The sequence below is a fragment of the Castor canadensis genome, chromosome 5 (genome assembly GCF_047511655.1).
Source record: "Castor canadensis chromosome 5, mCasCan1.hap1v2, whole genome shotgun sequence".
In the NCBI taxonomy this organism is placed as follows: Eukaryota; Metazoa; Chordata; class Mammalia; order Rodentia; family Castoridae; genus Castor; species Castor canadensis.
Genome location: NC_133390.1, coordinates 40,685,293 through 40,699,710, shown reverse-complemented (window position 1 = coordinate 40,699,710; position 14,418 = coordinate 40,685,293). Strand labels below are relative to the sequence as shown.

Below are 14,418 nucleotides of genomic sequence, written 5' to 3'. Positions count from 1 at the left end.
AGGTAATGTGTGGTTATTTAGTAAGCAAGAGTAAATATCTAATGAACTTTGTATAAATAAGCTTAAGATCTCATTGGTTAACCTAAAATGACCTTTATTAAATTCACTTAACCAACTGTCTTAAAAAAAAGCATTGGGTGGAGGGAATAAAAATTTCATCATACCCAAAGCAACTCTGCATTTCACTGTTGAAAATAATCTGTAAGGCAAGGACATGAAAATTATACTTTATTTTTCTATTGATTACAATAGTATAGGTTTAATAAAAAAAAATCTAAAGAAGTAAACAGGTATAAGAGAACATTATAAAATTCTGCCATAAACATACCAAGAAATCTTTCATTGCTTGTAATTGTGTATATTTATTTTCAGTCTTTCTTATTTACAAAAGTGGAATCTATCTTTTTCCTGTCTTCTCAGTTTTTATAACTATAGGTTGAATATTCCTAACCCAAAAATCCAAAATCTGATGCTCCAAAATAGTACACTTTTTGAATAATGACATGATGCTATGAGTAGAAAATTCCACATTTGGCCTCAGGCGACATGGCAGGTCAAAATCAAAATAGAAGGTGCACTAAAAAAATTATATGTAATTACTTTCAGGCTATGCATAGGAGGTATATATGAAATATAAAATAAATTCTGTGTTAAGACTTGGGTCCCACCACCAGTATATCTTATGTATATACCAATATTCCAAATTTAAAAACATTTGTATCGGGTTCCAAACATTTTGGATAAGAGATATTCAACCTGTAAAAAGCTTCCCATATGAATACTCTTTATAAACATGATTTAGGGGAGGTATCATAGGATTCCATTATATATGAGAACTCCTCTGTCATCTGTCATTGAAGTTCTCAGTGATTTGCTATTACAAATAGTATTATCATGGACAATTAGAATTCAGCTCTGAAAGTCAACCTAAAAAAGCATTAAAGACCAACATTTAGTTGCCCAAAGATGACCATCAAGATCTAAAGTCCAAGGAGGACACAGGCAACGGCCAGTCTGATGGGGGAAGATTTAGCTAGGAGATCCCATCTCAAAAACACAAGCCAGACATGGTGGTCCATCCTCATATTCCCACCTATGTGAGAAGATGTAGGAGGACTGAGGTCTTAGACTGGCCTGGCAAAATCAAGAGACACCATCTGAAAATCAACTAAAGCAAAATTGGTTGGGGTATGACTCAAGAGACACTGTGCTTCCCTAGCAAGAGCAAGACCCTAAGTTCAAACCCTAGTAATACAAAAAGAAAAAAAAAAAAAAGGGTCTAAAGTTCACTTTGTTTTCTTTTTCTAATTATAATAAGTTAATGTTCTTTGATGAAGTCCACCTTTTATGAACACAGGAAATGTCCTAAATGTGCCAAATTTTGGAAACTATTTAAAAAAAAAACTTTCAAAAGCTAAAAATTTTAATTTGCAATAAAGTAAATCAATGCAATGAAATTATTTCTAGCTCTGAATATTCACTACAAAATAGAGAACTAGGATACTTTTTTACAAAAGTAAACAAACCACTGTAAATTACTTTTAACACTTTTCTGTTCCATATCTATTATTCTTTACTAGCTAGAATACAAATTTCAAACATCTAGCTAAATGTGACAGACTGAACGCATATTTCTGCTCCCACCTGCAAACTCCACTAAAGTAACATAAAAGCTTTTACTTGAAAGACCCAAATGGAAAGGACAAAAGGAACGGAAAAGGAAGCTTGATGACCATCATTTAGGTAGCGAGAAATCAAATAGATGAGTGGTAACTAATTGAACAGACCTGAGAAACTGAAACCCAAATCATCAGTGTAAAGAGTTGAGGAACCAACTGATTTGTGCTCAAAGGGCCTCAGAACTCAGAAAATCTCAGAAATTTGATGCACTACATACCTCTAAAACTGGAAGTGAAAGCAGAGTCTACATCAGAAAAACCAGCTAAGACTCTCCCTCAGATTCCCTCCTGTAGCAAAATGACAACTCCTAATTCTCTAGAGAGAGAGACTGAACAGTAAGAGACTAAGAAACAACTTGGAGAAGGGAGACTTGAGGGGAAAGATCTTACAGAGAAAATAGGGTAAAATCAAAGGGTATGCTGAGTAGCTACGTGGTAACAGAGTCCCTACCTTTTCTCTCAACTAGGGCAACTGATCACTTGTACAATTAAAAAAAACATTTTAAGTGGAACTAAATTATCAATAGAACTAAAAGAGTGATTGCCTATGAAGAATAAATAGAGAAGGAAAGGGATAGGACATGACTGGTACTTTTTAGAAGCTGTAGCAAAAAAAAAAACAAAAACTGGTTGTTGCTGTAATATCCGTTTTCGTCCTTCCTTACTAACAGAATCATAGGCAAGAATTGATCAGGAAAACCTAAAAATTTGGAAAGAAAACATCCTAACGTTCTTTTCACATGGACATAACGAAACAAGCTAGAAGGAGCAAGACTTAGGGTAAGCTCCTTTTCACTTACACCACAGGGATGCCCTGTTCCAATCAACTGGAAGTCAGATGTAATAGCTAGAATTGCAGCAACTATCTTGGATCATGAAACAAATTTAAGTCTAGAAGACAAGGATGATTGATAAGAAAGAGTAAATGATAATACAATAATGGCAGGGTCAACATATAATCCCTGACTGTTTATTAACAATACTCTTTACCTGAGAAATAAATCCCTACCGTGTTTAAGCCAGTTAAGTCAGGTCTCTATTAGTCAAAAAGAATTTGTGATATTTAGGCCTTATGTGACTTTTTTAGACTATGTGCACTGATAAAATTAAGTTAAAAGGTAACTCCAATTAACAGCCAAAATTGGTGAAAATGTACTATATAGCCTATTTATAAGGCTAGAAATATATTAATTCTATACAAAGACCAAAAGATAAGTTGTTTTCTAAGACAATTAAATTTAAATTTCTCCAAAGTAAGAAACATTCACATATCTTTTACAAAACAGTGAGGCAGACCCTTTTTTTCTGTTAAAACTGTCTCTTACACAATACTTGCATAAAATTTAAGAAACATTAAATTTTGCCACAAATAGCATTACACACATAAAGAACTCAGAGTCCTAAAGTAAAGGTTTAGTGGAGTTTCTCAACTAGGTACTACTGTTACTTTAGACCAGACAGGTCTTTGTTCTTGGAGCTACCCTGTGCCCTATAGGGTGTTCAACAGCATCTCTGACCTCTTATGCTCCAGCTGCTGGTCATGACAACCATATATATTTCAAGGGTGAAAAGTGTCCCCTTCAGGAAAGGAAATCTTTCCTTTTCAAAAACACTTGCCATAAAGAAAATGTAGTTGTTTTGCAAACCATTGTGCTTCATCAGGAGCACTGGGTTATAAACAGAATGTTTATTAACAGAATAGAATTTTTAAGAATTGTTACATTCTAATTTTTCTTTAAAGTTTAGTGTGGGATACAATCTATAAATTACAGATTAGAGTATCTCTAATGCTTCTCTTAAACCCTCAGAAGATTTCACATGACTGACATATTAATAGCTTCTATCTATTTAAGCCTCTCTATGTGCTAGGTACAGTACTAAGAACTTTATGGTCATTCTCCCATTTTATACATCCTAATGGGATGGCTATTGCACCAGTTGTAGTACATAGTAATTTTCAAGTCTATTTTCATTAACATATCACAGTGTTTCCAGAAATATTTATTTACTCACTATATTCATTCTGGCACCAAACTAAGAATAAAGTATCTTAATTTGCTTAGTTTACAAGTTATGACAACAAATATTTTTCAATTTATTGTTACCTGCAGGAATTGAGGAAATGTTTACAGCAACTAGCAAGTCAAAAGACACAAGGATGCTCTGTTTCTCAAATTATTTTTTTTTAAACCACTATGGCATAATGAAAGAGTACTTTCTAAACTTTTTAGCTGTGATTCCTTGAATACTTTCAGGAACATTGTTCTTGTTTCTTTTGTACCAACTTGTCCTCCCCCTCAAAAAAATTCACTGTATAATTATTAGAGGATTTATTTGTAATTTCAGTTTGGCTTTCAATAGCTATTGAAGGTTGGGTTCAGATCCCAGCTTGTTTACCCTCTGGAATCTAAGACAAGTTAACTTGTTCACCCCTCACTTTTAACTATGTAAACTGATACCTCAAGGTTAAGAGTTAATAGGCTCTCAATAAAAGTTACTTCCTTTCTCTTTCATCATCAAAGCAAATTAACTATGAGTTAAGGAACAATACACTTAAGCATTTATCGAGAGTCTACTACTGTCAAGGGCTAAGAGAGGGTGTGATAGGGGCAGTTATCCAACTTCACACTGTGTCTTCTGATAAAAGACGAAAGAAACTCTTCAAAAGAAGACTTCCTAACTCTATCCCTTTACTCATTCAACTACTAAGAAACTTTGATTCATACTTCACTCCAAAAATTGTAGCCTTTCTTTTCAATTCCATGGGCTGTATATATAATTCATATAGTTAACTGTCACCTATCCAAGTGTATATTACCCATTTTAAGGATTATTCATGATTAAGTAGTTTACTAATGAAAGCAAGTTACTTAATATTAGCTTCCATAAATATTAAGAAAACAGTCTTTAAAAAGAGACAATCGATGGTAATTAGGCTATATAACCCACTGTTTTCCTCACTGATAAATAAAACAATTACTACAGTAGAATTCTAGTAAGTGATAGATAAAAATGATTCTTTTATTCCATCTAGAAGTTTGAATGTGAGGGCAATCTAACCAATGTATAAATACAAGCCTATTTGGAATTGTCACAACGAATCCCGAATGTACAACAAATATATCCTAAATGTAAAAAAGAACTTCACAAAGCTCACCTGCAAGGTGGAACCAGAATAGGAACACAAATAACAGATAATTTAATTTAGAGTATTATAAAATGTGTAATGAGGTTTCAGGTAAACGTTAGTAAAAGTTCAGTTTTACTTCCTTGGATATTCAGGAGACAGAATTTTATGACATCTTCAGTTTCATTTGTTCTTAAAATATTTCACTGCTGATAATCAGACTTTCTTGGGGGGCGGGGGAGTTCTGGGTCTTGCAGTGTAGCCCAGGGTGACCTCACCATCCAGTGCCTCTGTCTCCCCAAGTGCAGACACTGTTTTTCACTGGCTAAATTTGTCCTTAAAATTGATTTCAACAAACAAAACAAGAGTAGTTAAAAGTTCTCCAAAAATGTTCTGGTAAGCAAATAATACTTCAAATTCTCAGCAAAAAGGGCTACCTGATCCAATAAATTAACAAAACTAATGTAACCAAAACCAGGCTAAAGGTGCAGCTTAGATTGTGACTTCAATCCCCAGCAGAAAGAGGAAAGAAAGAAAAGTGTAAACAGAGCCAAGTTTTTCCTTAGTGATATAAAAAAGCAAAACAGAAAAACGCAAAAACATTTTTGCCACTGAATACATTCAAAATACCAATTGTATTCTAATTTTCATAAGTTTAAAATTCCTGTAGATACAAAGTCTACCAAAAGTATGGTGTCTCGATGCTGAAGAAATTCATACATCCTTTATGCCAAGACAGTTTCAACTTTCAAACCAATTTATCTGTGACGTAAGTGAAAAAAGTAAAAGCAAGACAAATTTAAGCATTAAAAACTAACTTAAAAATATCAACTTCATCCTTTTTCTTTCAATGCTTATAGTAGCATAAAACCAAATGTCAGCAAATATGATGGTTATTTCTTGCTAGCTTTATTTCATACTTGTTACCAGAATGAAATTAATAGCTAACTGAAACAAACACTTTATATTTACTCATTTAACTACTGTCCTTACTGATAGAAGTGCAAATTAAGGCAAAGAGTGTATGTAACCTGTATTAAGGCAAAGAGTGTAACCAGCTAAAAAGTGGTTGGAAGAATTTGAACCCTATACATCTGAGATACACAAGTTTTAAAAAGGGTAGGATGAAAAAAGAATTTTTTTCCAAAGCAGTTTGCAAAAAGCAACAGTGTTGTGAATGAAAACAAAACACTTAAGTTACAAATGTATGTAGATAAGAACACTCAAACTTTATCCCTAAAAAAGGCTGGTACGGAACTACATCCAATCCTAATGGCAGTAAAGGAAGTAATTTACTACCGCCACTGCTCCACCACTGAATCTTAAATGCTAAACAAAATACATTGTAATTTAAAGAATGGGTGGAGTGCTGTAACAGGAGCAACAGTTAAGGAAAACGACTTCTCTCTTAGCAGTTAATTAGGAAACAATGCATGTATCAAGGGAAGGGGGTAAAGAAAAGATGACAATCGCAATCCCTTAACCCCACCCCACCCCCCCGCGCCAAGAAAAAGTAACTAACCATGGGTCAGCGCCAAAGCCAATGGGAAAAGGGCCCAATAGCATCTTGGGAGAGCTTGACAGGAGACCCTAGCACAGAAGAGGTGGCGATGACAGGAGAGGAGGCGGTAGAGACAGGGCACGCCTCCAATCCCCGAAAAAAATCAAAATACCGGGCGAGGAGGAGGGAAGAGGCGGGGAGGGAACGCAGAAAATGTTACCAGAGCTTCCAAATGAAGTGAGAAGGAGCAGGGTAGGAAACGGGAAAGGCGGGACCCTCGGGCAGGAAGGGGTCTGTTTGGGCTAGGGGAGGCATGTCAGGACAGCGTTCTGGCCAGCTGACTCCCTGGCTCTCTAGCCTCTCTACCCCAACAAACTCACTTTCTCTGCAACCCTAAGTCCGTAATCACCCCCGTCCGGCTCCCCGCCCCCTCCCCAAGCCGGGAAGGTGCAGGCAGGGGGGCAACGAGGGCTTCCCCCTCACCCTCCTTGTTGGGCTGCAGGATCGGAGCCCGGACACAGCCCAGATTCGTGGACCAGAAGGCCAAGAGACGCAGAGAGGCCCAGGACCCGGGTGACAAGTCCGGGCGGCCGACGGGCGCCTCACCTGACAGAAGCGTCGGCAGTAGTCCCGACTGCTGATCCCGACTCCGCCACCGCAGCTGCCACGGCCAGCGTCGCCTCTGCCATCGCACGAAGCTCTAAGCCCTGCAGGGCCCGGCGGGGACTCCACAATGGCCACGAGCTCTTCTCCGAGGCGCTCGGCCTCTTGGTCGCTCTCTTCCTCCGCCATGAGGCTCTCGCCGCCCAGCGCGTACCAGCCCCTGCGCCGCCGCCGCTGTAGCTGCCTCGGCTAACCTCCTCCTCCTCTAGTTCCCTCCCCCTTCCCTCCGCCCCAGCCGGACGGGCCACTCGGCTGGGCTCTACTTCCGGCTCCGCCCACCCACGCCCCCAGTTTTTATTGAAGAACCTAACTGCCAATCATACTCATACCCGCCTTTCCAGCACTATTGGCCAATGCAGCCGTCTGTTTGCGAGGCCGGCCTTCTGTTGGTCAATGCTGCTCGGCGGTTGCTGAGGACTGCCTACGGGCTCTGCCATAGGCGGTGCAAGAGGACGGGGCGCGGCGGGGGACACGGCGGCCGCCGCGGGGCTTGATCCGACGACGACGGCGGCGGCGGCTGCGGCGGCGACGGTCCTCTTCCTCCTCCCTTACACCATTGCTCCTCCTTTTCTTCCTTTCTCTTTCCTTTCCAACCGGGCCTCGACCACTTCCTCTAACAGCGGCCCCGATCCTATGGTACCAAGGAGCTAGGGAGATGGAGGGTGGGCCTGGCGGTTGCAGTGGGGCTGTGGGCCCTGGGCCTACAGTCCCCAAGTGGGAGCCGGAGGCGGGGCGGGGCGCCGTTGTCGGCGGGAGGAAGAGGGAGGAGACGGGACGCCTGACAGAGGCCGCCCCCGCCAGGCGCCTGCCGCCTCATCCCCTGAGATTGTCGCCAACTTGGCTGTCGAGTTCCCGGGCCCACTGCCGGCACCTGGGACGCGGCCCTCCCCGGCTAGCGGGGTCGAGGTGGTGGGGCGCTGCCTTGCTGGGCTTGGCGCGGGAGGAGGGAGTCGAGATGCCAGAAAGTCCCGCGCCCCGCCCTCCCCGCCCCCAGCCCGGGCCTGCGGAGCGCGGGGGCTCGGCGGCGCGGGCAGCCAGAAGTGCTGGGGCGGGAAGTGGGACGCGGTAAACGTTGGGCCGGGTTGTGGTGTGCAGTTACCTCGAGAGCGAGTTTACAGACACCTGCGTGGTAGCTGTTGATGTTCTTACAATTTTTCTCAACTCCCCTCTCCTTCCCCTCCTCCATTTTTCCCATTTGTTTTTTCGTGTTTTACAGTAAAGGCATGACTTCCCGGCACCTCAGGGAAAACGGGGTGCAAACCCAGAAATTATTTTCCCACCACCACTTGTTGAAAAACTGATTTGAACGCGTCTGAGGGTTTGAACTAACAGCAAGTGCCAGGATTTGATGAGTCTCTGGTTTTGCACTGGAGACCCTTCACTAAGTATCAAGAAAAAAACTGGAAACTAATCCGGTAAACATTTAAACTTGAAAACTTCTGTTTAAGCTTTGTTTTGTTCTAGTAAATTATTTGCTGCTTCTGTTTTGTTAGCTAGGAAGTTCCTGCTCTCAACTTTTTAACTTCCTCATTTGTTTAAAATATCTTTGTCTTTTATTGAAAACACTTTCGTTCTCTGGATATGTAAACTGGTATCTACTCCTCTCATGGGTAGATATTCCCTCTGCAGTTAACATGAACAGACTTTATGCACGTTACAAGACGTTGGAAAGTATAGGCCTTTCCCATTAGCAGAAGTGATTGAGCTTTTATCCTACAAAAAATTACATATTTATTGTCTCAAAGTTTGAAATTCAAATATTTAAGCATAAAAGACTTTTCTCATAGAAAGTAAAACTTAAGCGTTACTGGATGCAGATAGCTAATGTTTGTCATAACCACCTTAGAGCCATTAGTCATAATCAGGACTGGCTTATTACAGGAGTATAAGGTGTATACCATTAACTTTAAGTGCAACCATCTGTAATGATAATTCACTACTAGGGAGGAATCATAGATGTTTTCTCTGCCATTGCAAATTTATAGACTAACACAATATCTGGTAAATGGGAGCCATTCACCAAAAGAAATTGTAATGGAATAAACAGAATTCTAACCTATTAAAATTTCATACTTTCCAGAATTCTCATAAATTGTTAAGTCTTTTTGGTTTGAGTACGCAGATGTGTAACATGTTGACAATTTAAAGTTCTTTTGAGAGAAATTTCATGTTACCCAGCAGTTAATTCTTTTCTATGGGTTAATGCAATGGAATGCTCCATTGTTTGTGATTACACTTGTAAAGCATAATTCTTCAGAACAAGCATCTTTAACATATTTGTAGAAAATAGAATTCCATTTGAATTCTGTTAGATTCATGTTGATATCTTAAATCTTGGTTACTTTAAGAGCTTAGCTCAAAGGCAAAGCACTAGGGAAAAAATTCAGACTTATTTATTCATTGTCTCAGGTTTTCAGTATCCATAATGATATGAAATTGACAGTCCAATGATCATAAGTTTGTTATTATGGTAAATTGAGAAAGTATTAAGCTCTTTAGATGCATCTTTCCTTTTTTTTTTTTTTTTCTTGGCAGTCCTGGGGATTAACCCAGGGCTTAGCTCATGGTGGGCAAGCACACTATACCACTGGGCTATATCCCCCAGCACTTCATTTATTTTTTTCCATCAACAGGTTTTAATCATTGTCGCATAGCACCATATTAGTTCTTGATTTTTTGTCTAACTTAATAGTGAGAAAATTATTAGCAAATAAGTTTTATGGAAAAAGAAAACCAGTATTGAAGAAAGAACACTTTGCATATCTTGATTATCACCTTTCAGAAAACAGAAAAGGTATACATGCTTGAAAAAATAACTTATTTTGAGATCTATTGGCCATAAAATTTAATGTCCTTGTTGCTGTTAGTTTTGTGTATGTTATTTTTTAGTTTTTACTTGTTTTTCTTCTCAGAATAATTTTAGAAGTTACATCCATGTTCATATAGAGTTAGGCTAGTTCAGTGGCCCACATGTTAAACTATGCACTTGAGTTCCTGAAATCCATTGCCTCTGAATTAAAGATCTTTCACTTGCCCTAAAAAGTTTTGCTTTCCCTTAAATATTTCAGATAAGATTTCATAAACACACCCCTACCAATTAAGGTTTTATTTGTGTGTGTGTGTAAGAGAGAGAGGTATTTGGGATTAAATGAATTAGCTTATGTGAGGTGTTTAGTCTTAAGATGCTTATACAGTGTCTTCTATTAACTACTTCAGAATGAACTATTGTCATAATACTTATCTTTGTTTCTCTTGTCTTGAAAGAACCTTATTCAAAGTCAGAATGGAACGATTTGTAGTAACAGCACCACCTGCTCGAAACAGATCTAAGACTGCTTTGTATGTGACACCCCTGGATCGAGTCACTGAGTTTGGAGGTGAGCTGCATGAAGATGGAGGAAAACTCTTCTGCACTTCTTGCAATGTGGTTCTGAATCATGTTCGCAAGTCTGCCATTAGTGACCACCTCAAGTCAAAGACACATACGAAGAGGAAGGCAGAATTTGAAGAGCAGAATGTGAGAAAGAAGCAGAGGCCCCTAACTGCATCTCTTCAGTGCAACAGTACTGCGCAAACAGAGAAAGTCAGTGTTATCCAGGATTTTGTGAAAATGTGCCTGGAAGCCAACATCCCTCTTGAGAAGGCTGATCACCCAGCAGTTCGTGCTTTCCTGTCTCGCCATGTGAAGAATGGAGGCTCCATACCTAAGTCAGACCAGCTGAGGAGAGCATACCTGCCTGATGGATATGAGAATGAGAATCAGCTCCTCAACTCACAAGATTGTTGACAAGGAGGTTATCACCATTGTAATCAAGACAAATAATGTGGAGTATTAAAGTTATGTGTTGATTGTGTGGTTCATTTTTATATTTATTTCATTTAAAATCATGTGATACAGAATAGTTTTGCAATGTGTATATAGTTGCAGGCAAAAAAAAAAAAATCTCACTGCAAAACTTAATGATTTTAGTCACCAATGGTATAAAGCAAAATTTAGGTATATAGAGTATAGGGTGCCTGAAACCTCATGGTTATCTTTATTGATGGTTTTTCTCCTAAGATGTTTGTGCATGGAAAAACTACCTTGCTTTTTTAAATCCTGTTGCCATGTATGATTATTTCTTGTGAGATTACTTAATTATCTGTATTGAAAAGTAGCCTATGAGATTGAAGCTGCTGCCAGACAACACCATTCATAGTAACTTCAAGGAATTGTTTCTGAGTAGAGGAGCCTCTTCAAAATGGAAAAGAAGGTGGAAACTGTTCCTATATCTTGAGATCTAACAGAAATGACAGTTCATTTCAAACTGTTTTATTTGTATATGAAATAATGAACCCTTGAGTTCCTCACTGTCTCCACCTTTTTAAAGACAATTGTATTTAGTAGCAGCTTCAAGTGACCAAAAGACTAAAATCTTACTTTGTCAAAATCCATAGGGAATTTTGCAGTGACAAGATTTTAGTCTCTACTATGAACAAATTTTTGAACTATAGCTTTCATTTTAAGCATTATCTTAAATTTGCAAACTTTTTTATACCTTGGTATTTAAAAGAAACCTTCAGGACTGACAATTTAAGCAAGTAGACATTTTATGGTTGAGTTTCTTTTTACAGAGAATTAGTTACTTTTCAGCTGACAGATCATATAATAAGGAAATTGCTTTCTATACATTAACTTTTCCATAAGATTTTATAAGAGTTTTATTTAGGTAAATAGACTAGACTAGAAACAAGTCAACTTACTTTCACTTTTCAATGCTTTGCCTCTTGTGGTACAAGGTTTTTGGACTTGGATGGTAACAGTTGTCAGAAAATCTGGCTGTATTTTTGTTGTGGAGATATAGCAGTATCTTGCTTGGCTGTTTGGGTGAAGAAATAATCAGTTCTGTTAAAGGTCATACGTGTTCAGTAAATTACATGTATCTGAACATCACTATCCAGGAAGAGTATCGTAATAGTTTGGCCCAGCTAAGTTCTCTCCCATCGGAGGTCAAAACTATATTCTTTAAAAATTTAACAGCTAAAAACTCAGACTACAGCTTTAATGAGAAATCTTACATTATTTGAAAACACTCAAGTTGGAAATATTTGTAAGATACATTTCTATTATGAAACTGATGTGATGCCCTATGTGACACAGAGGGAGTTATCTTTGAGGTCATTTTGCCACAAACCTTCATTAAAAAAAAAAAAAAGCCAAAGTGAATAAGAAAAATAATACAATTCATATTTTTAAGAGAAAATATTCTCTCAAATGTCTTATAGACAAGTTCCTAATTTAGGTTGTCAGTGTGACCATTTGAGTTTAGATTTTGGTTTTTAATTTTAAAAAGCCTGCTACCAAAAAGAAAATCACTTGTCAGAATTTGAAGTTTGAATTTTTCTCATGTTTGGTTATGTTAAAGTTACACAATAAATGCCTACAGTATCGCAGTCATTGGTAAGCATACACATGAGGAGACCAGCAGCAAAACAACCAAAACCCATTTTGCTTTTCCTCTTGGAAAAAATTTGCAGGCAACTATGTTCAATTTGAATTATCCAAGGTAGTGGGAAATCTAAGAAGCTAGAAAAGTAATTGAGTTGTATAGAACAATTTTCAGAATTTTAAAAAGATATGCAATCATTCTGATTTTTTAGAATTCTGCAAAATTCAGACTGATCCCTATTGTTTCCTTTTAATTTGCACTATCAATAAATATATAGTGGAGAAACAGCTTTTAGTGGCACAGTAAACTGGTTGATAATACACCAGAAAAACTTCAGTAATTCACAGTTGAGTTTCTGGTAGGTATTACTGATCTGATGGACATTTAAGTTCTATATAAATGTATTTTTCCAGGCTCCTAACTGTTCCCACCTTGACCATATCTAGGGGCATAAGTCATTCTGTTAGGGTTGTATCATGTCCTCAGAATGAGCTTTCCATCTTGTGGCAGTTGATATTAATGTTTCTTTGCTGATTATAAAATTTTTGTTCCCTGAAACCGGTTAACTTTGTCTCATAAACTAAAGACAGAATGATTGTTTTAGCCTGCTTAAACTGGTACAAATTTGTGGATCCATGGTTAGCATATGTTAGATAACAAATTAGAGTGTCCAAGAGGCATGTGCTGCTTTGGAGGTAGAGTGAACAAGTGTGCAGAAGCTCTCAGTCTTAACTATATAGTGTTAGTGTGATGCTATACTATTGAAAAATAGGGGTTTTTTCTATTTTATAAGTTGTATGCATAAACATAAGATTTGTAATGTTTCATTTATAAACTGCCTTCAACACATGCTTACCTGTTAATAGTGTTTTCTCCAAGTATGGTAGTATGTCTTCCAGAATTTCACTGTGTGCTTACAGTAAGTAGTTCTAGATTGTTGAAATGTTGAATTTCTTGTTGGTTTCTTTTTGATTATATTGAGCATATAGCAAGCCTGAAGGACATTGTAATCATTTTTTTACAGGGTGAAAAGTTAGAAAGATTGTGTATGAGAGCCTATATAGTTACTTTATCCATTATCGTCTTTGATTAATTTTTTTTCTTTTTTTAAACAAATGCTACTTCCATTTAATGCCTTTGGCCCTATAGAATTTTCAGGGACCAGAAAACTTTGAAGAAAATGTTTTGCATCTTCTCATAACCATTAAGTGTCAGCTTGATATTGTTCTGTAGTATTATTTGCATAAAAACTATTATAAGTACAGTTGGCAAGATTTCCAAGCTGAAAGTACCATGTTAAAACCTGCCTGAAAGAATTTGTACATGAACGTTAATGGAAATACATATAAGCAAAATAAAATTTAAGGTGGCCCAAAACAAAAGCCACAATTTGTAATTTGATGCTTACTCTTTGTAAAGATTTGACTTTGTAAGGGCTGACTTGCTCCAACTGCCATTGAGGAAAGAACATCTTAGAGCATGTTAATTTGATTCATTTACATGGAAAATTAGTACTATAATTTCATTGAAAATCTTCACCTAAAAAATTGCTTACTTTCTGGTCAGCACTGATTAAAATGTGAATAGTGAAGTGGCTATCTTAAACCTTGGTTTATCTGAACCCATACTATCATAGATTTCTGAGGTAAATGCAGTTCTTATCTAGTGGTTATTCTACCTGTATCCAGAATACTGTATTAATAATTAAAATTTTATTATGTTCATTTTTGTATTCCTGTGCTGATTTTTTGTTGTTCATGCATGTATGTTTAGTATGTGTGGCTTTTAAGAGTTTGTGACTTTTAGAAATAAATTTCAGAAAGTTGTTTCAGAAGTTTTTGAAAGCACATCCTACTTTGTAAGCCAGTGACATATTTGGTAATTTTAAAATATCAAAAGAACTTTACAAATTGAGTTTTAGTTTTCTACCAGTTGTATCTTCCTTTAGTCCTTATGACCAGTGTAAAAACATATATTCTGTCAAACCAGATTAACATCATAGTTACAGGTAGCTCTTTT

The 14,418-nt window shown here is 37.6% G+C and overlaps 2 protein-coding genes across 5 annotated transcripts in view; one reads left to right on the top strand and one right to left on the bottom strand.

The window, feature by feature from the left end:
- Znf654 (zinc finger protein 654) overlaps positions 1–7,190 on the bottom strand; it is a 70,211-nt gene extending 63,021 nt beyond the window's left edge. Inside the window, exon 1 of the mRNA XM_020178322.2 lies at positions 6,914–7,190. Coding sequence (XP_020033911.2) covers positions 6,914–7,099 — 186 coding nt within the window. The 5' untranslated portion in view covers positions 7,100–7,190. The remainder of the gene's footprint in view (positions 1–6,913) is intronic.
- Positions 7,191–7,358: 168 nt separating this feature from the next.
- Positions 7,359–14,123, top strand: Cggbp1 (CGG triplet repeat binding protein 1). 4 transcript variants are annotated; one of them, XM_074072940.1, is made up of 3 exons: positions 7,359–7,501; positions 8,187–8,385; positions 10,235–14,123. In XM_074072940.1, the coding sequence occupies exon 3, from the start codon at positions 10,254–10,256 to the stop codon at positions 10,755–10,757; it is 504 nt and encodes a 167-aa protein (XP_073929041.1). In that variant the 5' UTR covers positions 7,359–7,501; positions 8,187–8,385; positions 10,235–10,253; the 3' UTR covers positions 10,758–14,123. The 4 variants fall into 4 exon arrangements, with proteins under 4 accessions (XP_073929041.1, XP_020033909.1, XP_073929040.1 ...); XM_020178320.2 differs by having other exon boundaries at positions 7,403–7,606; XM_074072939.1 differs by lacking the exon at positions 7,359–7,501 and adding an exon at positions 7,636–7,876.
- Positions 14,124–14,418: the final 295 nt, after the last annotated feature.

Excerpts from the sequence above, each read along its gene's own strand:
- Cggbp1 (XM_074072940.1), top strand. The coding sequence starts at position 10,254 with ATGGAACGATTTGTAGTAACAGCACCACCTGCTCGAAACAGATCTAAG.